Genomic DNA, 23,799 nt, shown 5'->3' with positions numbered 1-23,799 from the left:
CATATAAATTTTACTTGGCTGAATTTGGGATAAATATAATAGAAACGAGCAGTGTAAATATAAACAAAATGTTAAAAACTATGAATTGTTACTTTTTTTTAGCTATGCTGTTTCTTCTTCTTTCAGTTCTCCTGAAAGGTCAAGTGACAACTAAGTATTATAGATTTCTTACAAAAGATGGTGGCTGGGTGTGGATGCAGAGCTATGCTACAATTGTTCACAATAGCAGATCGTCGCGCCCCCATTGTATTGTCAGTGTCAACTACGTCCTAAGGTAAGTAGTTAAATGCTATAACATCATGTCATTACTCACAAGAACCTAGGGTAAGTAACTGCATGTGTTGGGTTCATGTCGTCACACTCCTCAAGAATCTCAGGTTGCTTGCTAGTTTAATTATGTTAAAGTTCAGAAGAACTAAAGGGAATTAGTTAAACCACGTGTTGTGATGTCATGTTTTCACTGTGTTGAAAAGTATCAAAGACTTGTAGTTTGATTAAAATTACCTTACCTGTAGCTTAATGTTATATGTTGTCATTGTCCATAAGAACCTAAAATACATAACATCAAATGTTCTGACGTAGTATTCAAGTCAATCACGTTTTAATCCAAATAGCTCAACACCGTGACAGTATTATTCAAGCCAGTTATATCTAGATAACTGATATCTTTGCATTAGATTGATTGAATCAACTATATTTCAGGCACAAGTCCCAATCTTCTTTTTTTTTTTGACCGAGGGTTTCTTACTTGCAATAGACGAATAGCCATAAGCCAGAGTGGTAGGGGTATTGGTGACATGGGTGAGCAGTTTTTTTTTGTTTTTTGTGGCTAAGGAAAATTGCCCCTCCCTGTCTCTCACGTGCACAACTTCATTCTCACTTGCAAGTCGTGACGAAACTGGACTTGTTTAATGCAACACTACTTAAAAATAAAGGCCACGATGAAAGAATTAGTACAAAGGACCATCGAAAAAAAAATTCAAAAGATCAAAATCTCGAGCGCTTTCGAATGATTGAATGAGTATTCCCCTTAAGGGATAAAAAAGGGTGTTGTAGGCTAGGAATGAGGATTTTGAATGCCGATAGTGGCCCATGGCCAGTATATCCGTGTCCAGGGTTCTAAGGTATATAAATATATGATTTCATATCAAGACTATTAAAGACCGAGAAATTCCGTTACATCATTTTTATCAGTATTACTATGTAATCAATTATTTAGGAGTTGTTTGGAAGCCGATAAAATCGTTTACAATAAACTAATGCAAATGTAAACTTTTCAGGAGGCCTTACAATACAGTTCTTTTTGTACCGCATATCGTGATTTAACTAATGATAGGTTCTTCTTTTTATAAAACCATTTATGTAAGTTGATTAGGAATATGAACGTCTACTTATTTCAAAGCAAATTAGAAATTGGTCGTTAAAGCAAGTGGAATTATTGTGTCTGTAAATATCTGATACTTAAGATAAACATTTGTTTTTTACAGTGATCTTGAAGCCAAAGATCTGCAGCTTCAATTAGAGCAAATTTCCCATAGAAGCGCCACCTGTCATAGTGAGAACGGGGCACTTTCTGCAAAGCCAACGCAGACAGGAAAACTTCGAAGTACTAGAAACAAGAACCGTCGATCTCCGTATCCCCCAGCGGATACTCATCTATATAGTGGAGACCCAGGGATGGCTTTTGACCAAACTGGTGTACCCTTGGCGGGCTGTCATTATACAGTTAGTAATTTTCCAGATGACAGGAACTGCCAAGCAAATACTAGGCAAACAGTTTATCATGATGCAAACTTTCTGGGCTACAATCAGCAGCGGTTCTCCTCAGCCGAGGACGCATTGGCTTTCCAAGAACAGGAAGAGCGCTATGTCACCCGAACTGACATGGCTAACTTTCCGGGTTACTCAACGTGTTCCCAGCTAGTTGGTCCAGTTCCAGAAGTAGAAATAAAACTCCTTCCACAGTCTGTTGTAAACGCTTCTTCCACGCAAGCAACTCTCCCGTGTCCTCCAGGTCCCATGCCAGAAGTGTTTACGGTGGTGCCACCTAGAGAGCAGTTGGCCTATCTGAGGAGTGACGTCGTCCAAAATCATCAGTCTCACTTTAATATATATCATCCTGGTTCATACAGTAATCACTCAGACTGCACACTTTCGGACCCAGATATAGACAGCTTCCACAGCCTTACAGCTCATCAAAGTCCGTGTCACAGTCGGGCAGAAAGTGTTGTCGGATCTTCCTCGCCTGCTGGTAAGTCAACATCTTCAACCCCTAATCCAGGACCAGGACAACGAGAGGACACCGCTGAACAGGTGAACTCCGACAGTGCCTTATCTCTAACTCCCTCTGACGGCTCGTTGAAAACCTACAAATCAGTAATAATGTTGTGTTCCCCTTCTAATGAATTCTCCACCCAGAACATTTCCTTTGCTAGTCAACCAGGTGACACCCGTAGTGTGTTTCCGGGTCACTCAATCAAGTCGTCTTGCGACGAAAGACAGCTCTTCCAGAGCAATGACATTCACATAGATGCCTATAGTGGCGCCCCCTATTTTACTAATCAGAGATTCCCAACTCCAGCGTATACCACTATGATGGACCTGGAAAATGATAAGTACACAACCCTTGAAACTTGTGATCGAACTGGTCCGCTAAGCCACGACTATAGCACTGCAGATAAAGCTCTATATAAATTAAATAGTTTTCAACCTACGCTGACTTGTCCCGACAGTGATTTCCAGAGAAGCTCGACACTTCAACAGGCTGGCTATACGAGTGTCATAGTAGACGCTCAACAATATCAGTTGGCAAATGGGTTTGTTCACTGAACAAAAATGTGACAGCTTAAGGTCCAAAGCAATTATGGCAACCTGTTACTGGAATGAACTGAGATAGAAACATTTTTCAAATATCATGTTAATATGCGCCAGACCAAAGATCGAACACGTAGATTTCAACTTATACGATAAGAAGAAAGCCACTGAATATCGAACCAGTTTACATTTTGGAAATGCTCTCATCTTCAATGTATTTTAAAGTACCATTAGTAAACTTTGGCGTATGAGTAGTAAGTATCATTACACGTGGATTTTGTGTTAAAGAAACGTCAAAATACAAGTAGTGTTACTGTACAATGGATCTTCTGTTATAAAAACGTCGGTTTTAAAGACATGTTGACGTACGAGTAGCGTTATTGTGTATGGATGTCGTTTTAAAGGTTGATGTATAAATAGTATTACAGTAGATGGAACTTGTGTCAGAGAAAGTCGACGTATGAGTAGTGTTATTGAACATGGATCTAGTTTTAAAGATTGGTGTTTAAGTAGTGTTACTGTTCATGGATCTTGTGCCAAAGAACGTCAACGTACGAGCAGCGTATTGAAAATGGACCTGGTGTTACAGAAAAGTCGACTTACGACCAGCAGCTTTTGTGTTAGAGAAATCGTTGGTGCGCGAGCAGCGTTACTGTACAAGGGTTTCAGTGTTAAAGAAAACGACAAACAAATAACATTAATGTATATGAATCTTGTGTTGGAAGAACATCGATGTATTGATAGCGTTACTATAATGGACCTTAGCTTAGAGTAGCTGTACTTTAATACTGTGTTGGAGGAACTGAACATTGTTACTAAACGTTGATCCTGTGTTAAGGAAGCTGAGCGTTGTTTGAGTTCTAGGGAAGCTGAACGTTGGCTCTGTATTGGAAAAATAGAACAAATAGATTTTGTGTTAGGGAAGCTAAATATTTACATTATTCCAGGAAAGTTGAATGTTCATTGTGTGCTAAAGAAACTGGACATTGATTTTGTGTTAAAGAAAGCTGGATGCTGATCAGGAAAATTGGACCTTATATAGTAATAATTTTTAACATTGACTTTTTCAAGTAATGCACCTTAGGTCACAAGTGTATTAGGGGCAGGAGGGACGCTTATACCAGAAAAAAATTAACCAAGATTGACGTATTGTTGTGTTAGAAGACTGTTTTATGGGTATGGATTTATTTATATAAACCGGTATTTGTGAAGAGAACAGAGTAATTCGCTGTACATATTTATACACATACAAATAGGTTCTAGATACGTTTTTAATTAGTTCAAAAATAATATTAATTTCAGGTATAATCAGGATATTTGTGGGACAAAGTAGATTATATAAGACAAGAAAATTCTATGGAACTTGTCTACGTAGATTCCGCCTTCATCCGTTATGTCTGTAGAATCTTGTACGTAGAGAGTCACATCGCTACACTCAACAATGTTTTCTTGACACTAGCTCTGCCAAAAACGTGCACGAGGTACATCCATGAGCAGAGATAGACGGAACTGCAGAATTTTGAGATTTTCTTCAGATATCTGCGGAAAGGGTTTGCATTTTCTGCAGATATCTACGGAAAAGTCAATTCATTTGAAACAGAAGCAATTTAAACTATTAGCATATGTAATCTGGATCCTGCAGTACGGCTTGAGACTCAACGTCTAAAAAGAGTAACTTTTTATTCTTAGGCAACAAAAATATATCTATTATAACTTTCAGAAATTATTTCACACCATTAAGTTTTATACACTGGCTTTGGTTACGTTTATGCGTTTGTCCGTCAGTGAATCTTTGTATATGGAAAAAAAACTCTCAGCGTCCACACTGGACAGTCAGATATGACATATGTGGTCCACCAATCGCTCAACTCAATCAGTCTGGTAAAACTTTAACATCAGAAGAGACATATTTATACCACTCCACCGCTGGACCGTTGATGAGCCAAATATGCCTTCTTCTTGCACATTCTCTTTGGTAGGTAGCGTTGGCAAAAGTTTTGAAGAACTTCGCGCGGGATTCTTTTCCATGAGTGAAGATTACTTTTTTATTGTCTCCATTGGCAACGCCGTGAAATAAAGTCCCACAAATCAAAATCTTGAGACTTATTTTAGTTGATAATAGATCCAAAAAACACTTCCTTCTGAACAGTGATCATTTTAATAATCACATGTTCTAGTTGGTTGTAGATTCATCCACAATGTGGAGTTAGATTATGTTTTAATGACGTGAGAAGGTTGGTGATTTTCTTGAAATGTTTTTCGACAAAGACTGCCCGTTTTTTTAACTATGTCAGTTGGTTTATTAGTTGTGGATACTTCCGTTTCTTTATACCTTCTTCTTCGTCCATTGTGTTTTAACTTGCTCGACTGCTAACTGACGACATACGTAATCCACCGAAGGACGAGACATTTACAAAATAACATTCCCAGCTTAACGTAATAATAATACTCTTTAGGCACTTTGAACGATCTTTTGCAGTAATCATCACTGATATATGTTTATCTTTAGAACATTATAAGTGAGATCTCACTGCTTCTTGTTTAAATCTATCATTCCTGTTAACTGTCACAAATTACTTGCGCATCGACTTGATAAATAATACTTCACTTCTGATATTCAGAGAGCTCACAAGTCTCACCAAAAACTCATATTCAGTTTAGATATAGAACACAGTAGATATCACCTCACACACTGCAAAAAACATTTTTTTTTGTCACCAGGTAAAAATGCGATAATCTGTGAATTGTACAGAGTTTCCGCATGCATCTATCCCTGCCCATAAGCCACGTGCCATAATTAAGTAACGTGAAGCATGATATATCCGGGAAACTTTTTTTTTACCTACAGTTTTCTTTATCACTTAATAACGTTTTTCGTTCTGGTTTATTCACACCCTTAACTGTACATAAAGCAAAACTGCTGATCTCTATGGCAAGAAAAATGTTTGGACACCCTGTATAATAAGTTAACTTTCAATTTAGAGTAATACATGTAAAATGCTGACTACAAACCAGTGTGTGAAATCGCTTTATGGTTGAAATTCCAGTGTTTTTGTCAACTGTTACTTGTGAACTAGAGCACAGTCTTAACTGATCTAAAGTCGTTAGAAATTAACACGCGAACAAGCAAATTATAGTTACAGAAACAGAAACGCCACTTTCAAGAATCGTAGGTCGTTTCAAATCGGTTCGTAATACGTGGCTCTGGCTGTCAATAAACGGCAAAACTTGTGCTATTTCTCTGGAATTTCCAAAAATTAAAAAAAAAATCCGTTTATCAGTGAAATATTTTCTAGTTCTGAATATGTGTAACAATAAAAATAATATTAAAAATATCTTAGTGAAGCTTTTGTAAAGTTGGACATAAGTTAATGTTTGTAACTGATTTACAAGATGAGTTTGCTAATTTACGTGAAAAAATTAGCTTGACATAAACTCTTTTTTTAGAATATGAAAAGATTAATCGACTTACTTCAGGTGTTTGAAACTCCAGGAACTATAGACATAAGGAAATGCAAATCTCAGAACTCGTAATTCTAAAATAAGGTATTAAGGAAAAACTGTTGAAATAAATAGAAATAAGAGCATAAAATAATAAAAAACAACAATTTAAAGAAATATAATATTAGTAATTTTTTTCAAAATATAATCGAAAAAATGCTTCATTCGGCACTTTCAATCTTTTCTGCCTTGGTTTCAATTTCTTCCCTTGATGAAAAGTAAAAAAAAAATCCTAGGACTTAGAGTGACCTTAATAACAAGCAATCAGTGTTCTTTACTAATCTTTTGTATGTCCAACAGCGTTTGAGATACTCAGATTTTATAGGAGAAAAAGATAAGATAATGAAACGATACACGGAGGAGATCTCCAAATTATCGCACCGCTGCTGATGGCTGGAGATAATGTATGAAATTTGTCTTTTTTTCTTTCTTAATGTCATGTTAAAGAAGACAACAGTAAACCAATATTCATAGTTTTACAAATTTTTACTTGATTATTGTGTCATTAGTTTACTCTAGCTATTTTTTCATGATTCTGAAGAATACTAAGTAAAAAGGTTTTTCATTATATCTAGCCTTGAATATCGTATTCAGCTCTGTAAGAAAATCGTAGAAATTATTTCGGCTCTCTTTGGTTCTGAAGAATTCTTTCAGTAATTGTTTTAACTTAGTTTCGAAACACTTTTCAATTCATGTCTGTTACTAAAGGCCTCCTAGTGGCACAGCGGAATGTCTGCTGACTTACAACTCTAGAAACCGGGTTTCGATACCCGTGGTGAGCAGAGCGCAGATAGTAGTTTGTGTAGCTTTGTGCTTAACTACAAACAAACAAACAAACTGTTACTAAAGAAGATAATGATTTTGAAACTGGTTACTGTAACAAGGTGTCAGAAAGGATAAGTAACCAATTTCGTAAAAAACGTTTGCAAATTTCGAAATTGTCTGTTTGACACAATAGCATATTATGAATTTTATTATCTTCAATATATTAGTTGAAAATCGAGAAGAATAAGTTTATTTTGGTGGTTTATTAAATTAATTCTGAAGAACTGATTTTATAGCGATTTTTCAAACGAGATACGAGCGATAGGTATCTTCTTATTTAAGAGATTACAACATCTCAATACCAGAAAAAACTAACTATTTAACTTTGGTTTTGGGAGTTTAGAATGATTACTTTGATTCTTAGAAATGATGATTAAATACTTAGCAATAAAAAAATGGAAATGAAACAACACTTTAATGAAATTAAAAATAAAATAAAAGGTTGATACAAGCCATTAGCCTTGTTTTCTTTTCTATGTTTTTAATGGCTTTTGGTTTTAAGACAACTAAGTCTCACATATGGTGCGCTTTTCCCCTTTTAAACTTAAATTAATAGACGATACCACAAACAATTATTCTGTTAAAACAATGTAAAAAGAAGATTAAAAAAAAACTGTAATATTAAGTCATATTAGTCTTAGGTTATTCTTTAATTTTATTTAAATCTGTTAAACGCTAATCTCAGTTAATTATGACAGCGTATATATAAAAAGTTGAATTGTATCTAGGGAAATAAAGGGACAAAAAGTGTGACTTTTCAATAAATATCTTTTTCTAGTCTAATGTCCTGGCGATTTATTTCACGTAGAGTTAGTTGTTTGATTTCAAACTACAATTTTCATGAACATCATATATGACTACACCAGAAAAGAATAAAACAAAATAATTGTTGGTGGAATTCTGTTGTGTATCACGAAAACATTAACCTTAGACACTAATTTTTTTATTATATTTTCAGAAACCTGACTAAACCTAACACATTATCCAAATCACTGTTGTTACTTTTAACTTGAAGGTTGAATTATTGTTTTGAAACACGTTGTGCAGTTAGGAAATAACGTAACAGGACTGATAAATAATTGGTGTCATTTAACCACAATCTTATATTTATTGTATACAGCAGTGTAGTTTTTGTATTAAACTTTTTACTTAATGATTAATAAGTTTATTTTGGACAGTGTAACAAGATTCATACACCTGCGATAGTTTGGAGATATTGGTTAAAGATCTGCGCTAATGGTTAATGATTAATAAGTTTATTTTGGACAGTGTAACAAGATTCATACACCTGCGATAGTTTGGAGAACATTGGTTAAAGATCTGCGCTAATGGTTCGAAACGACATCTCCAAACTATTATAACGTAAACTGATGAATCTCATCATCCAACTCCGACATCTAATTTTTTTAAATGACGATATCTATTTTTTGCAGTTATTTTCTTTCTAACAATCATAGTTCAAATGTGTTGGTTTTAAATGTGGTAGTCATGTCAAAACATGATCATAATAGTAAGATAATGAATGATCAGGTTTTCTATAATATCTCCGTTAAAAGTAGTATTAGTTTTTATTATAATCATACCACACTACAATTAGTAAGTTTATGATAAATTATTTCCAGAAAATACCTCTCAGAGCAAGAGTTGTTTTGTATTATGTGACAGAAAAAATGAAATAATAGTTCAGGTAAATGAAATACAACATTTTATTAAAACGAACATTTATTCACAATGATTTACATGTTTATCCATGTTATTTTAATAAAAACAAACTTTTATGATGATGTATGTTTAGATATTTTGAAAGTGCTTGTCTAATAAAAAACACACACTTAACAATCTCAATTATTTTGTCCATCTAGGTTCTATATGCTTTGTTCGGAAATTATGGAATATTTCGATAAGTCTTAAATACTAGGTTGTACAAATTTAACTGTGAAATTACGGAAAATATGTTTATAATAATAATAATTTTAAAAAGTTACGGCCGAGATATTTTAGGCTTGGTAGTAAAATTCTTGAATTAACTTCAGTTTATTAAACGAAAGTTAAAATCCCTTGTTACCTGGATTGTATAATTTTGGGATCTCCTTTTGATAAACTGAAGTAAAATCTACAACTATTTGTCTATTTTTATGGCAGCTTGGACGTAAAACAATAGAATATTTCCTATAATATAATAAGAATTAAACTGTTGTGTTTCTTCGAAGGTAAAAAATGGATCCGAGGTTATTTTACAAAGAGAATGATGCAATATTGTTAAATATCAAAAACACATTTCGAAAGTTAGAAAAGGTGTTAAAATTCCAAAGAAAGCTCTTGTGCATGAGGGTTCTGTCGAGGTCATTTTGTTATTAAAAGATGTTCGCTGAAAGTTCTTTCTTTATATAAAAAGAAAAAACGCGCTCCTTACTATGGAGCCGTGGGTGGTTTATAAGAATGACGATCAAATTTCGGTATTCAGTTCAACAAATATAGCCCTAGAACTGGCGGTTGGTGCTCTAGTCACCTCAAAATTAGTGATGTTTTTTACGCAGTTATCTACGTTGGGTTGTCTGTATGTATAGACATTATATATATATAGAGAGAGAGAGAGAGAGATACTGTATTTATATATATATATATATATATATTTATACTATGTTATGAATAGTTTTTCTGAAAATTAGAGTTGTGTTTTAAAACAAACTTTTTTGCTAACGTTTGAAGCGTTTCTGTCAAAGATAAACAAATGAATCTGAGCCAAGAAGTGGCGGTTTTAAAGGAATTTGAGCTTTCCCTGAAGTTATTTTTCTTGTAATGCACAATGCGCGTTGTCCTCAAATTACCATAACCAACTTTCTTTGTTATTTTAAATTTTTATTTGGCACTAATGGTAGGAGATAACTACAACCATAACATCTGCTGCTGTTTTCAGATCATCACAAATGTAGAAAGTAGTTCGTTCTTGCGTGAGCACTTTTTGGACGTGAGAAGCTATAGCATTCCAATACCTGACAGTCACGTGGCTAAAACAACAGGCTTTAAAGTGAGTGAAACTTTTGCGAGTGACCTAGGGTCAGTCAAAAAGTAATTTGTTTTTGTCATTCCCAGTAGCTCACGTTACCTAGGTAACAAGCAGGGCGTGTGAACTATGCCATTTATGGGGTGACAAGAATTTACTAAATTGTTTGTGGGTATAAATGTCTGCGTATTATATACTAAATTTTAACTAAGCTTTATAGGTTCTATTCTTTTTCATACAATTAGAGACATTAAATTACGGGAAAAGAAAATACAAATGGACTAAACAAGCGAAGTTCAAGTTAGTATCACAAATATTCTGGTCAATTGGGAGATACATTTTAACACAAAAAAGTTAATGAGGATTAACATTGCATTTCTTAACACACATTATTCAATAGAAAGTATACAGCTTTTAAATATAACAAAACATAAATTAGATAATTGGATCACAACTATTTAGCCCAACAACAACAAATAAACAACTCGAAAAGAAAACTTATTAACACGAACAACATTACAACGTAAATTAAAGAACTAGAAAAGAAAACTTATTAACACGAACAACATTACAACGTAAATTAAAGAACTAGAAAAGAAAACTTATTAACACGAACAACATTACAACGTAAATTAAAGAACTAGAAAAGAAACTTATTAACACGAACAACATTACAACGTAAATTAAAGAACTAGAAAAGAAAACTTATTAACACTAACAACATTACAACGTAAATTAAAGAACTAGAAAAGAAAACTTATTAACACGAACAACATTACAACGTAAATTAAAGAACTAGAAAAGAAAACTTATTAACACTAACAACATTACAACATAAATTAAAGAACTAGAAAAGAAAACTTATTAACACAAAAACATTTCAATATAAACTAAACAACTAGAAAAGAAAATGTATTAACACAAACAACATTACAATATAAACTGAACAACTAGGAAAGAAAACACATTAATGCAAACAAGATTATAGCATAAAAAACAAAACAACTAGAAAAGAAACTTATTAACACAAAGAACACTAAAACAAACTCTAAAAACCTAGGAAAGAAAAGTTATTAACACAAACAAAATTATAACATAAGCCAAACAACTAAAAAATAAAGTTATGGCACAAACAACACACATAGAAAGTAAAAACATTTTAACAAAACGACATTAATATAGAAATGTATCTCCGGTTGCTAGCTTGTCTGACTATGGAACCCCCAAAATAACTTCGAGTTCTGCACTTTGAGGCTGTGGATGCGTTGTAAGGGTAACTGTCCAACAAGAGATTGCGATAGGTGCTGTTGAATAGCTTTCCTATATTCTATCAGTTCAAAATTATGGACAGCTAACGTAGAAAGCCTTTGAGTAGCTTTGTGCAAATATTTGAAAACAAACAATTACTGTATAACTTTGTATCCCAAACAAACAAAAATTACAATATAACTTCATATCACAAACAACGTAAAAAAAGTAGATAACAACGTAGATTAGGCAATCAGACAGCACTTTTTCCCATAAATTAGATAAGTATATTACAACTTTTATCTCAACCAACATAAATATTAGACAAGTATATTACAACTTTTACCTCAACCAACATAAATTAGACTAATATGTTACAACTTTGTACCTCAACCAACATAAATATTAGATAAGTATATTACAACTTTGTACCTCAACCAACATAAATATTAGACAAGTATATTACAACTTTTACCTCAACCAACATAAATATTAGATAAGTATATTACAACTTTGTACCTCAACCAACATAAATATTAGACAAGTATATTACAACTTTTACCTCAACCAACGTAAATTAGACAAATATATTACAACTTTTACCTCAACCAACATAAATTAGACAAATATATTACAACTTTATACCTCAACCAACATAAATATTAGATAAGTATATTACAACTTTGTACCTCAACCAACATAAATATTAGATAAGTATATTACAACTTTGTACCTCAACCAACATAAATATTAGACAAGTATATTACAACTTTTACCTCAACCAACGTAAATTAGACAACTATATTACAACTTTTACCTCAACCAACATAAATATTAGATAAGTATATTACAACTTTGTACCTCAACCAACATAAATATTAGACAAGTATATTACAACTTTTACCTCAACCAACGTAAATTAGACAAATATATTACAACTTTTACCTCAATCAACATAAATATTAGACAAGTATATTACAACTTTTTATCTCAACAAGCATAAACTAGACAACTCGAAAGTAGATGAGAGACGGTTTTAGTAATAATAAGAACTTTATCAACAGCGTCAGTTTTTAAACTATTTATTTAATGAAATAAAAGCATACGTAGAATATATGTAAATAATTTATAATTATATATATATAAAGAAGAAAAGAAAGTTAACGGAAGCTTTGTAAACTACAAATATATTAATTTTTTTTTCTTAAGAATTTGGAAAGTATTGAACCAAAGGAATAAACCTAAAATTTATGGAGGTCTTTGTTTTTAGTTAAGCATAAAGCTATATAAGGGGCTTTTCGTTCTGTGTCCAACACAGGTATCGAAAACCGGTTTTTAGCGTTATAAGCCTTCAGACATACCGCTGTGCCACTGGGGAACTTATGAAAGTCGATCTGAAGTTATTCTATTAAATATTCTTAACTTCTAACTTTGAAATGAAATTTTGTTTGGTTTCTTATATTTCTACATAGATGCATGGCAAAATAAAAATCAAGTTAGTTGTTACTACTAATAACAGTTAACAAAACACTATAAGGATTCTACAGTTATTTTTAAATGCAAAATAAGAGGCTTTGAGGAAGAATTTGAGAAACGCCAACCTTGGGAATATTTCCCAGAAAAGAAGAACGGCAGATGATTCGCGTTCCGTTTTTTTTTTTTTTTTTTTTAATTTCCCTAATTTAGCAGTGTAAGACTAGAGGGATAGTAGCTAGTCATCACCACCCACCGCCAAACTTGGGAATATTTCCCAGAAAAGAAGAACGGCAGATGATTCGCGTTCCGTTTTTTTTTTTTTTTTTTTTTATTTCCCTAATTTAGCAGTGTAAGACTAGAGGGATAGTAGCTAGTCATCACCACCCACCGCCAAACTTGGGAATATTTCCCAGAAAAGAAGAACGGCAGATGATTCGCGTTCCGTTTTTTTTTTTTTTTTTTTTAATTTCCCTAATTTAGCAGTGTAAGACTAGAGGGATAGTAGCTAGTCATCACCACCCACCGCCAACTCTTGGGCTACTCTTTTACCAACGAATAGTTGACCGTCACATTATAACGCCCCCACGGCTGAAAGTGCGAGCATGTTTGGTGTGACGGGGATTCGAACCCGCGACCCTCAGATTGCGAGTCGAGCGCCCTAACCACCTGGCCATGCCGGGCCGATTCGTGTTCCGACCACCAGGTTAAATATAAAATGATTCAAGAAGGCCATTCTCTTTTTAAGGTAGAATGATGTTTCTTTTTGTAATGTTTGTGTTTCAGAACATATTTTTGTTTGCACAAATGGTTGATAATTTGTGTCATGAAAGTATTTTCTCTGTCAAGTAAAACTTTTTTTTCAGAATAGAGAAAACACTCAGTAGTGAGATAAATATTGAATGTTAATTAGTGACATCCAAGTAATTTGTACTTTTGCACAGTTACACTGACAAGCACCGTTAAGTATGTCAGCAACACTTTATAATATATAGTATTGTATACATAGGAATACTGACAAGCACCATTAAATATGTAAGTAATACTTAATAACATATAGTACTGTTTACATGGTTGCACTGAGAAGCACCTCTAAATGTTTCAGTAATACTTAATAACATATAATACTGTAAATATAGGAATACTGACAAGCTCTATTGAATATGTAAGTAATGCTTAATTACATATAGCATTGCTTACAGTTATACTGACAAGCACCGTTAAGTGTGTCAGTAATACTTAATAACATATAGTACTGCTTACATACTTACACTGATAAGCATCTTTAAATGTATCAGTAATTCTTAATAATATATGATATTGTTTACATAGTCACACAATTAAGCTACGTAAAATATGTCAGTAATATTTACTATCATATAGTGTTATTTACACAGCTATACTGACAAGCGCCATTAAATATGTAAGTAATACCTAATAACATATAGCATTATTTACTGTTACACTGTCAAGCACCGTTAAATATGTAAGTAGTGTTTAATATCATATCGCATTATTTATAGCTACACTGACAAATACCTTTACGTATGTCAGTAACATTTAATAACATATAGTACTGTTTACATAGTTACACTGACAAGCACCATTAAATATGTCAGTAATACTTAATAACATGTAGTACTGTTTACATGGCTGCATTGACAAGCACCTCTAAATATTTCAGTAATACTTGATAATATATAGTATTTTATACATAGGAACACTGACAAACACCGTTAAATATCTCAATAATACTTAGTAATAGTTTGTATTGTTTACATAGCTACTTTCACAAGCACCTTTTAATATGTCAGTAACACAATAATACAGTACTGTTTATATAGATACACTGATAAGCACTACATAAGAGCCGTTAAATGTGTCAGTAATACTTTATATATAGTACTGTATACATAGGAACACTGACAAGAACATTTAAATATGTCAGTAATACATAATATTAGTTTGTATTGTTTACGTAAGTATATTAACAAGAGCCGTTAAATATAATATCACTAATATTACACGAATAGTCAGTTACTGAACATTGTGCGCATGTTGTGAGCCGAGTTTAACGGAGCAGGAACTAAGCTCCATAAAGAGGCGGTTCCAAAGTTTCTCGCCGTGTTTGATCAGCCCGTCTCCGCCTACGGCTGCAGCAGCGGTTACGGTCTTGGAGACCGCGGGTGTTGATCCAGTGTAAAGCGGTTTCACTTGATTTAAAAACATCTGGGCGGTCATTCTGGTTTATTCACGGGCGAAATGTCGTCACTAAAGACCGGAAGTTGTTATGTTTCTCGTTCTTGTTTTGTTTTCTACTTTAAGTTGAGATACAACATATCATGTGAAAGTTAGTCACTAAAAAGTATTAAAACAAACCTGTAAAAATTATCCCCTCTTCAACAGCTAGGAATGAAAAATGTCTTATTAAGAGTTTAAACTTTCAGATGGAACGTTCTAAATTACTGTATAATAAGCATAAACAACGGTCTGCTTGTGTTACCTACTGTATCATCAACATGGAGATAAGAATACAGTAGGTTATATTAGAAAATTGATGCCCATGTTTACGGTAAGAATACAGTAGGTTATATTAGAAAATTGATGTCCATGTTGATGATAAGAATACAGTAGATTACATTAAATAATTGATGCCCATGTTTACGATAAGAATACAGTAGATTACATTAAATAATTGATGCATCAACATGGACGATAAGAATACAGTAGGTTATATTAGAAAATTGATGCCCATGTTTACATAAGAATACAGTAGATTACATTAAATAATTGATGCATAAACATGGACATTAATTTTTCAATATAACCTACTTTATTTTTGCTATCATAAATAAAGGTATCAGTTTTCTAATGTACATCATTGTACTATTTCTATCAAAACACGAACATCAATTTTTGTAAATTTAACGTATTGTATATTTGCTATCATAAATATGCGTATGATTTTCTATTGTAATCTGTTACTGAGGCTAATTGTACTTTACAAAGGAGGTATTATATTATTTGGAACTAATCCCTCAAACGTCAGTCTTTGTTACTCTAATGGCCACAATTAGGGAGTATTCGTGCATACTCTGATGGCCTTGATAACGCAGTACTCTCGCTTTTCTGCTGGCCATGATTATGCAGTTTTCGCACTTACTCTGCTGGCCATGATGATGCAATACTCGTGCATAATCTAATAGCCATGATAACGCAATTCTCATAGTAACAATTTTATGCAAAGGTCAACCTTTGATCATATATTTCGGTAACCTTTCCTTGGCAAGTAAAATAAAACCACAAACGTCTGTTGGAGCTACATTAGGGAACATAATCTCTGTGATTTCGGGTTCTACGGCTATCATTCTCAATAAATTAGCCGTTGACTTGGAAGGGTGATTGTTGACCTTATTCACAGCTTGTGAGCTTCGGAAGATTCTCTTTTGTATCCATAACATTCCCATAGCGGATGAGGGTGCTGCGTCCAAATGGTCGGGGTGTGGTTTCTGTGTTAAACGCTCTTCCGTGAATAGTTTTACTTTCACGGAGAATATTGAAGGCTCGGTTTTCACACTTTATGCTGTTGTATCCTTTGGAACCAGATCGTTTAACAAGCTATCTTTTTGAATATTTCTCTTAAGAAACGCTCTATATGTTTCTTCACCCACATTGTGCTATCGAATGAGCTGGTATTCGCCGTGAAGTAAATATATAGGTGTTAAACTGTCGCCCGTGGCGCTTCAGCTCGCATATACAAGGACATAACTGCATTTAACGCTTAGTAATCGTTTAACACGATTAACTCTCTGTTTATTCTTACAATCAAAAATACGTGTGTGCATTTTTAGCGTAAAATTACGGTATGCTTATCATTAAATACATGGTTTTCTAATGTGATATGAACATAAAAATGAAATGTAACCATTTAATTGTTACCATCATTAACATGGGTATAGTTTCTACTTGACCCACTATAATTTTGCTAAAACCAGTACGGATAATTAAAATGAAGGGTAGAAACCCACAGGACAAAGGGAATTTTATTATAAAGCCATCGAGTACAAATAGAAAATGTAACTGGAAAAAATAAGCTTCAAATGCTAAAAGAAAATATATTAATTTGTATTATGAAAACATGGATAGACTAGACAAGAATTTCAGAGTTATACAGGTAATGCTATAGGTAACTATCGGACACAGAGCTAACAACACCTAGATTTCACCTTTAATTGATGTAAGATAAATTCTAAAAAATCTTCTCAAAATCTCGACTTTTGAACTTTGGAGTCTTCATATCTGCTTGTTACGTTATTTGTTTTGGAAAACAGAAGGCTTCGTCTTTTTTTAGCTAAATAGGAAAGGTAACACAGTGGTTAGAATCTACATTCAGAAATCGAGGAACGTTTTGATCTCAAATGAATAAACCGCGTGTATCCATGGAAACGGCACATAGTTGGGAGCCAAGTTCTTTTGTGCCAAAGGCCTCTATTTCCTGCTAACAAGGCGTGCTATTGTCAATCACTTGGGAGGAGGCCGATATGCTTTTCAACCTTCTATACACTTGCCACACTTAGCTAATCATCAGACAATTACAAGCAAGCTGCTGTGTTCCAGTGTTAACATACTTAACCAAACGGCACCTTTGACTCTGACAAGGCTGCAATTCGTTGTATCAGGTGTCTTAGTATCAGGTTTGTAAAATTGGGGTAAAAAAAAAAGACTTCTTTAAAGGCTCAAAAATAGTAAAAAGATCAAGAATAATACTTGATTTACAACACATTTGAAGTAAATTACTCAGATTTTATCAAAAGGAATCATATAATTAAATAATTAACAGCAGATATACAATAAAAGCGGGAAACAAATAAAATTCTTTCCTAATCACATTAAAAGAAAAATATACATATATTAGCTATTCTCTAATTAAAAGAAATCAAGATATAGTGAGGTAATTTTTTTAGAGAAAATCTACCAGATTCATTCTTATATGTGATATCAAGAGGTGATCTGATCTTTTTTATATACACAACCAAGACATGATGAATTGGTTTCTGACAAGAAGATCCACGGGGTCTTTCTGCTACACGATATAAAGCTGCGATACATTAGTTTATGATAAAATGATGTAACAAGTCTTTCTTGAACATGATATGAATGTGGGATGTATTAGTTTCTCACAAGAACCTCTACATCTTCATTCTTTCTAGATAATATTTCTAACGAAACCACATATAGGGTATTTCTGAATGGTTTCTAATGCATTTGTGATAGTGGACTTTCCAAAGTATTTTCAATCTAACCAAAGAGAAACTTGCTCTTCAACGTTGTTTTGTTTTATTGGCTCACTAATCAATTTCTTCTTTTGCATTAAATTGTGAATGTAATCGTATTACTAACATAAACGGAGTTTGAATCTCTTGGAAAACAGCATTCTTTATCAAAGAACAACACCGTCTATAGTAATATTATAATGCATAATATGTTTCGCTATATATCACTGCTATAGCAACAATGTTGTAAGAACGGAATATCTGCCTTTACACCAGTGTCTATAGCAACAATGTTAAGAAAACTAAATATCTGGTCCTTTATTGTTATCTTTGGCAATACTTTTAAGAAAACGAAATGTCTGTTCGTTTATTGTTGTCTATAACAACATTTTTGTGATGATAAAATGTCTGGAAGTGTATCAGTATCTATAGCAACACCACTTGGGAATATGAAAAGTCTGACTGTGTATCACTATCTATAACAACGTTGTTATGGGAATTTAATCTTTAGCAATGTATCAGTGTCTATAGCAATACTAAGTGTGAGAATAAAATTTTGGGCTGTGTATCATTGTTTGTAGCAACATTGTAATGAGAATAAAATATCTGCAACAATGTTATGAAAAGAATATTTGGTCATCTATCAGTGTCTAAGCAGCAATGTTATGAGAAAGAATATCTGGTCATCTATCAGTGTCTTAGTAACATTCTTATATTTTACAAAGTTTAATTATTTTACCAAATGTGATAATTAGAAGTTCAAAAAGTCAGCTATATTAACTTTGCTCTTCATTGAGAATATCTCACTTAAAAATGATAGTATTTGTATTGCAGAAAGCCCACAGCACATCCAACAGGGAGTAAAAACGTTGTGCTTTAAGTTTTTCGAAATATTAGTCATAGTTATGCAGACTCGTTGTGTTTAATTTGTTTTCGAGATAAATAATTGGTATATATTTTCTCTCTACTAAGGTCTATAGTTTCGTCAATAACCAATCAAATGTTTAAAATTCATGAAAGTAACTTATTAAATATATTTTTCCAAGGAAATACCCCCTAGATGCTCAGCTGTAAGTCTGAAGGCGTATAACGCTAAAATCCTGGTTTCGATACTTGTTGTGGGCATATCACAGTTAGCTTATTGTTTAGCTTTGTGTTTAACAACAAACAAATAAGTCAAAGAAAAATGTAAAATAAGACAAACTCACAACAATAATCATTTCTTGACATTCATAAAATACATTTATGATAAAGACTGCAGAACTAAAACATCAGAAAATTGTCTTAAAAGAATGTGTAACGTTTGCATTACCAACATCTATGTCTGTTTGCTTGTTTATTTGAATTTATGCACAAAGCTACACAATGGGCTATCTGTGCTCTGCCCACCACGGGTATCGAAACCCGGTTTCTAGTGTTGTAAGTTCGCAGACATACTGCTGTGCCACTGGGGGCCTATGTTTGTTTCTAGCACACCCAAAACGAAGTAACATTTTAAATCTAAAAATATAAATTTGTTGTTTACATAAGTCCAATAACACAGGCCTTCGACTTTAAACTTCATAAAGTGTTTTGGTTTTAATAACGGATTTTCCATAATTCAGCTATGGAGACTTCGAAAATAATATTTCTTTTTGTCTATCATGTAAGGATTATTTACAAATTGGGAAGAGAAAAAAATTCTTTCTTAGATCAAATTATTATTTCGTTTACCACGATGAACATTGTTTACTATTATATGTGTTTCTCGTGGGTTCTAGAACAATCGACAAGACTCCCGTCGCGATTAGTCTAGAGAAATCTATAGCCAGCGGTTGTCAACATTTTAAACATAAGAAAATGTGACCCGATTTCAATGAAAATGATTCACTTATGTAAAAGTACGTGAAAAATTTGTACGTTATGGAGAAAAATGGATATAATTTTCGGATTCAGCGTACAGGAACTACTGTAGAACATGAAAATATTTCAAGACAATAAAATCTTCGCAGGCCTGTGTAATCACACATTTACTGGCTAAACCAGAAATATTACTATCATCATAAAATTCAATATAGAAACAGTTTGAAATGAGACGCAATACGAAATTATTGAAGAATCTATAAGTGTATCGCTTTGTTGGAATTTGGGCAAAGCTACTCGAGAACTATCAGTGATAGCTGTCCCCAATTTTGAAGTAATAGACTAGATGGAAGGCAGCTTAGCTAGTCAACATTGACTCTCGCTAACTCTTGGGCTGCTATTTTACCAGCGAAAAATGGGACTGACTGTCATACTAGAACGCCTCCATATCTGAAAGGGCGAACATGTTCGGCTAAGGCTTTCGATCCCGTGACTCGCGGATTGTGAGTCGAGCACCCTAACCACCAGTCCATTCCAAGTCAGAATCTATAAGAAAATTGATTAGATTTGAAAGAGCAGAACATAGTGAATCACAGTTGTTGTTGTTTTTTAGTGCAAAGCTACACAATGGGCTATCGTCACTCTGTCCACAGCGGAGAAACAAGCTCCGGATTTTAGTGTTGCAAGTCCGTAAACTTAAGTAATTATCAGAACAATCAAATGTAAAATATTTTCTTTATTACATACTTTAGACATTATGTATTAACCAATAATCACGATTCACGAGGGCGAGTTCAGCTCGTCACACATACGGTTTGTTTTTGTTTTTTTTATTTCGCACAAAACTATTCGAAGGCTATCTATGCTAGCCTTCCCTAACTTAGTAGTTAGAGGCTAGAGGGAAGGCAGCTAGCCAACACCACCCACCGCTGATTCTTGGGTTACTCATTTACCAATGAATAGTGGGATTGACCGTCACATTATAACGCCCTAACAACTGAAAGGGCGAGCAAGTTCGGTGACGAGGATTAGAACTCGCGACTTGCAAATTGTATGTCGAGCTTTCTAGCCATCACGCTATGCAAGACCATATTGTCTTCTTACATTATAGATACAAATTTGATGCATTGTTTTCTAGCAAGATCTGTCATGATTTTTCTTGTATTTCATATGGCATCAAGGTTTCTGACATGATGGCTTACAAGATATCAATGTGTAGTGTATTAGTTTTTGAGAAGGTCTATAATGAACTTTATTGGACATTGTGGAAGATATAATATAATTGGTTTCTCACAAAATTATATTGAAGTTTTTTTTTATACATGATATTGAAATGTGATGTATTGGTTTCTCGAAATAATATCTAAAAAAGTGTTTATTTTATATATACTAAAATTTGATGGTTTTTTTTTTTGTTAGGAAATGCATCATGGAGTTCCTTATACATAACTTTTATCGGTTTATAGAGGTCAACAATGGTCTTCATTACACACAAAATCAAAGGATATGGTATATCAGTTCCATCTGATATATATATATATATTTCTAATACTACATAATATCAAGTGTGATGTATCAGTTTCTGAGAAAATGATCATTATTGTTATTCTCGTACATAGTATCAAGATGAGGTATATTAGTTTATCACAAAAATATCTATGTATTTTTGTCTCAGACAAGATTCAATGTATTAGTTCCTTTGAAGTCTTGTCATGGACTTTCGTATACATGATGAGTGTGTGTGTGTTTGAAGTATTCGTCCTGAGAATAATTACCAATATATTTCTTGTACTTGATTTTATTATGTGATGTATTAATTTCACGCTAAAACATCTATATGTTTTTTTTTCTTTGTATATATGATATCATAGAATCATGTACAGAGGCTGAGCACATTACAGTAAAACAATCTTGAAGCCTCACTAAGTTGTTACAGTCCATATTGTATTCTGGCCAAGCTCTATCTGACAATAGCCCTTCAGAGTAGTTTCCATTGCAAAAGGCTCCGTCGTAAGGCTATCATGTCCAAAGCTTATCGCTCCTCCATGAATGTTTTCCATAATCCATGTGGTATACGAGGATGATAGTTTCCCAGTACCCATTTCAACAGCTCAATCACAAAGAAATTCACAAGCATTGAATCAACGATTTGATCAAGTATATTCTTGTATGGAATAGCATGAACATCCTTTTCATTCTCCAGCTGCTTGATGTTTGACTGGATATTTCACGTAAGCAAGTTGTGTATACAAAGGTCTTTCTCGATTAACTTGCGTATTGTTGCCTTGGGCAAGTCTGAAGTAGGAGAAAAGAGAAAAATGTGGTATATAAACATAGTATACCTTTTTATTTTCATTTAGCATTTTTTAATTAATAAGTTATTCTGTGTATGTGAAGATTTTCCATAACACGTGGTTAAAAAAGTCGTTAAAGTGATTTCGTTCTAGCGACCTTTGTTATTCTGTGGAGATAATACCTATTCTGCACATGAGTGGTTAGGCTGCAGACTGTGTCTGATGAAGACAGTAATATCGTTTAATGGTAGGTCAGGTGATATTTCGAGATTGTAGTCTCCCTTATGTTTGAAGGACGATGGACCATTGTCTAGTTCCTCTATATAATTCCGACATTACTTGTTAAGTAAATAAGTTTGTGTTTAAACAGTCTGGCAGAAGTTATCATGAAGTGCAGCTTAGAGAAAAAACAGCTCAGATCGAGTAGAAGTGGCAGTCCAGCATCTAAGCAAGTGTTATAAAAATAGTTCATTGTGTTTATATTGTGTCGAATCTCTTTATTTCATTCTCATAGTCAGTCAAAGTTAAATAATTCAGAATTACTTCCCAGTAGATATTTTGTTGAATCTCCTGTTATTCAGTGGGCCTATTTTATCACGCGTAGGATAATAGATTCGATCTGAATGTATTACATACATACCCTTCCCAAAAATTATCAATTTTCGGTTGTGTCGCACTACATATCAAACGCCAAGCAATATCAAAATGTAGTTCTCATATAGGTAGTTCCACGACTTCATATCGGCTGTGGTTCTCACATGACATGTTTAGTTGCTTATTCAAAATTGTTTTAATATAACGTATTCAACCGTCTATATTACTAAGCTTCTATACTTTTTTACATGTTATGAAAGTGTGAAGCATTGGCTACTAACAACAAGATCGGCTACGGTCTTTCTTTGAAATGATATCAAAGTTTGAAGCATTATATTTGAAGAAGGTCATGCTTGTACATAATCCAAAAGACTTGATGTTTTAGTTTCTTACAAGAAGATCTTCCGCTACTTACTTAAATATCAAAGCATAACATGCTAGATTCTAGAAGAAGATCTACCATGGACTTTTTCATAAAATATATTGAGATGTGATCTATTAGTCCTAGCAATATATTACGTGATGTTTCTTATAAAAATATCAATGTATGATGCTCTAATCCGGCCAGGATATACCATGGCCTTTTTAAATAAACGGTATTAAATGTAATGTATTAGTCCTGACAAGTTATATAACGGTACTTTTTGGTACAGGGTATCAATATGTGATGTATTAGTCGTGACAAGGTCTACCTCAGACTTTCTCATACAAGATAGCATCATGTCATATATTATTCCTATCAAAATGTGCCATGAATTTATTCATAAGGGGTATCAAGGTGTGATGGATTAGTTCTGACTAGATGTAATACGTACCTTCTCATACAATATATCAAGATATGACGTATTAGTCCTGGCAAGATCTTCCAGGTACTTTTTCATAGAAGATATGAATATATATGATGTATAATAGTCGTCAAAAGATCTACCTC

At 33.4% G+C, this 23,799-nt stretch overlaps 1 protein-coding gene across 1 annotated transcript in view; it reads left to right on the top strand.

Annotated features, from left to right (window-relative positions):
* LOC106467572 overlaps positions 1-2,829 on the top strand; it is a 35,955-nt gene extending 33,126 nt beyond the window's left edge. Inside the window, exons 8-9 of the mRNA XM_022395769.1 lie at positions 127-274; positions 1,488-2,829. Of these exons, the coding sequence (XP_022251477.1) occupies positions 127-274; positions 1,488-2,829 (1,490 nt within the window). The remainder of the gene's footprint in view (positions 1-126; positions 275-1,487) is intronic.
* Positions 2,830-23,799: the final 20,970 nt, after the last annotated feature.

The sequence above is a fragment of the Limulus polyphemus genome, unplaced genomic scaffold, assembly GCF_000517525.1.
Source record: "Limulus polyphemus unplaced genomic scaffold, Limulus_polyphemus-2.1.2 Scaffold2667, whole genome shotgun sequence".
In the NCBI taxonomy this organism is placed as follows: Eukaryota; Metazoa; Arthropoda; class Merostomata; order Xiphosura; family Limulidae; genus Limulus; species Limulus polyphemus.
Note: the sequence above shows the minus strand (reverse complement) of the source record. Positions and strands in the feature narration are given on the sequence as shown.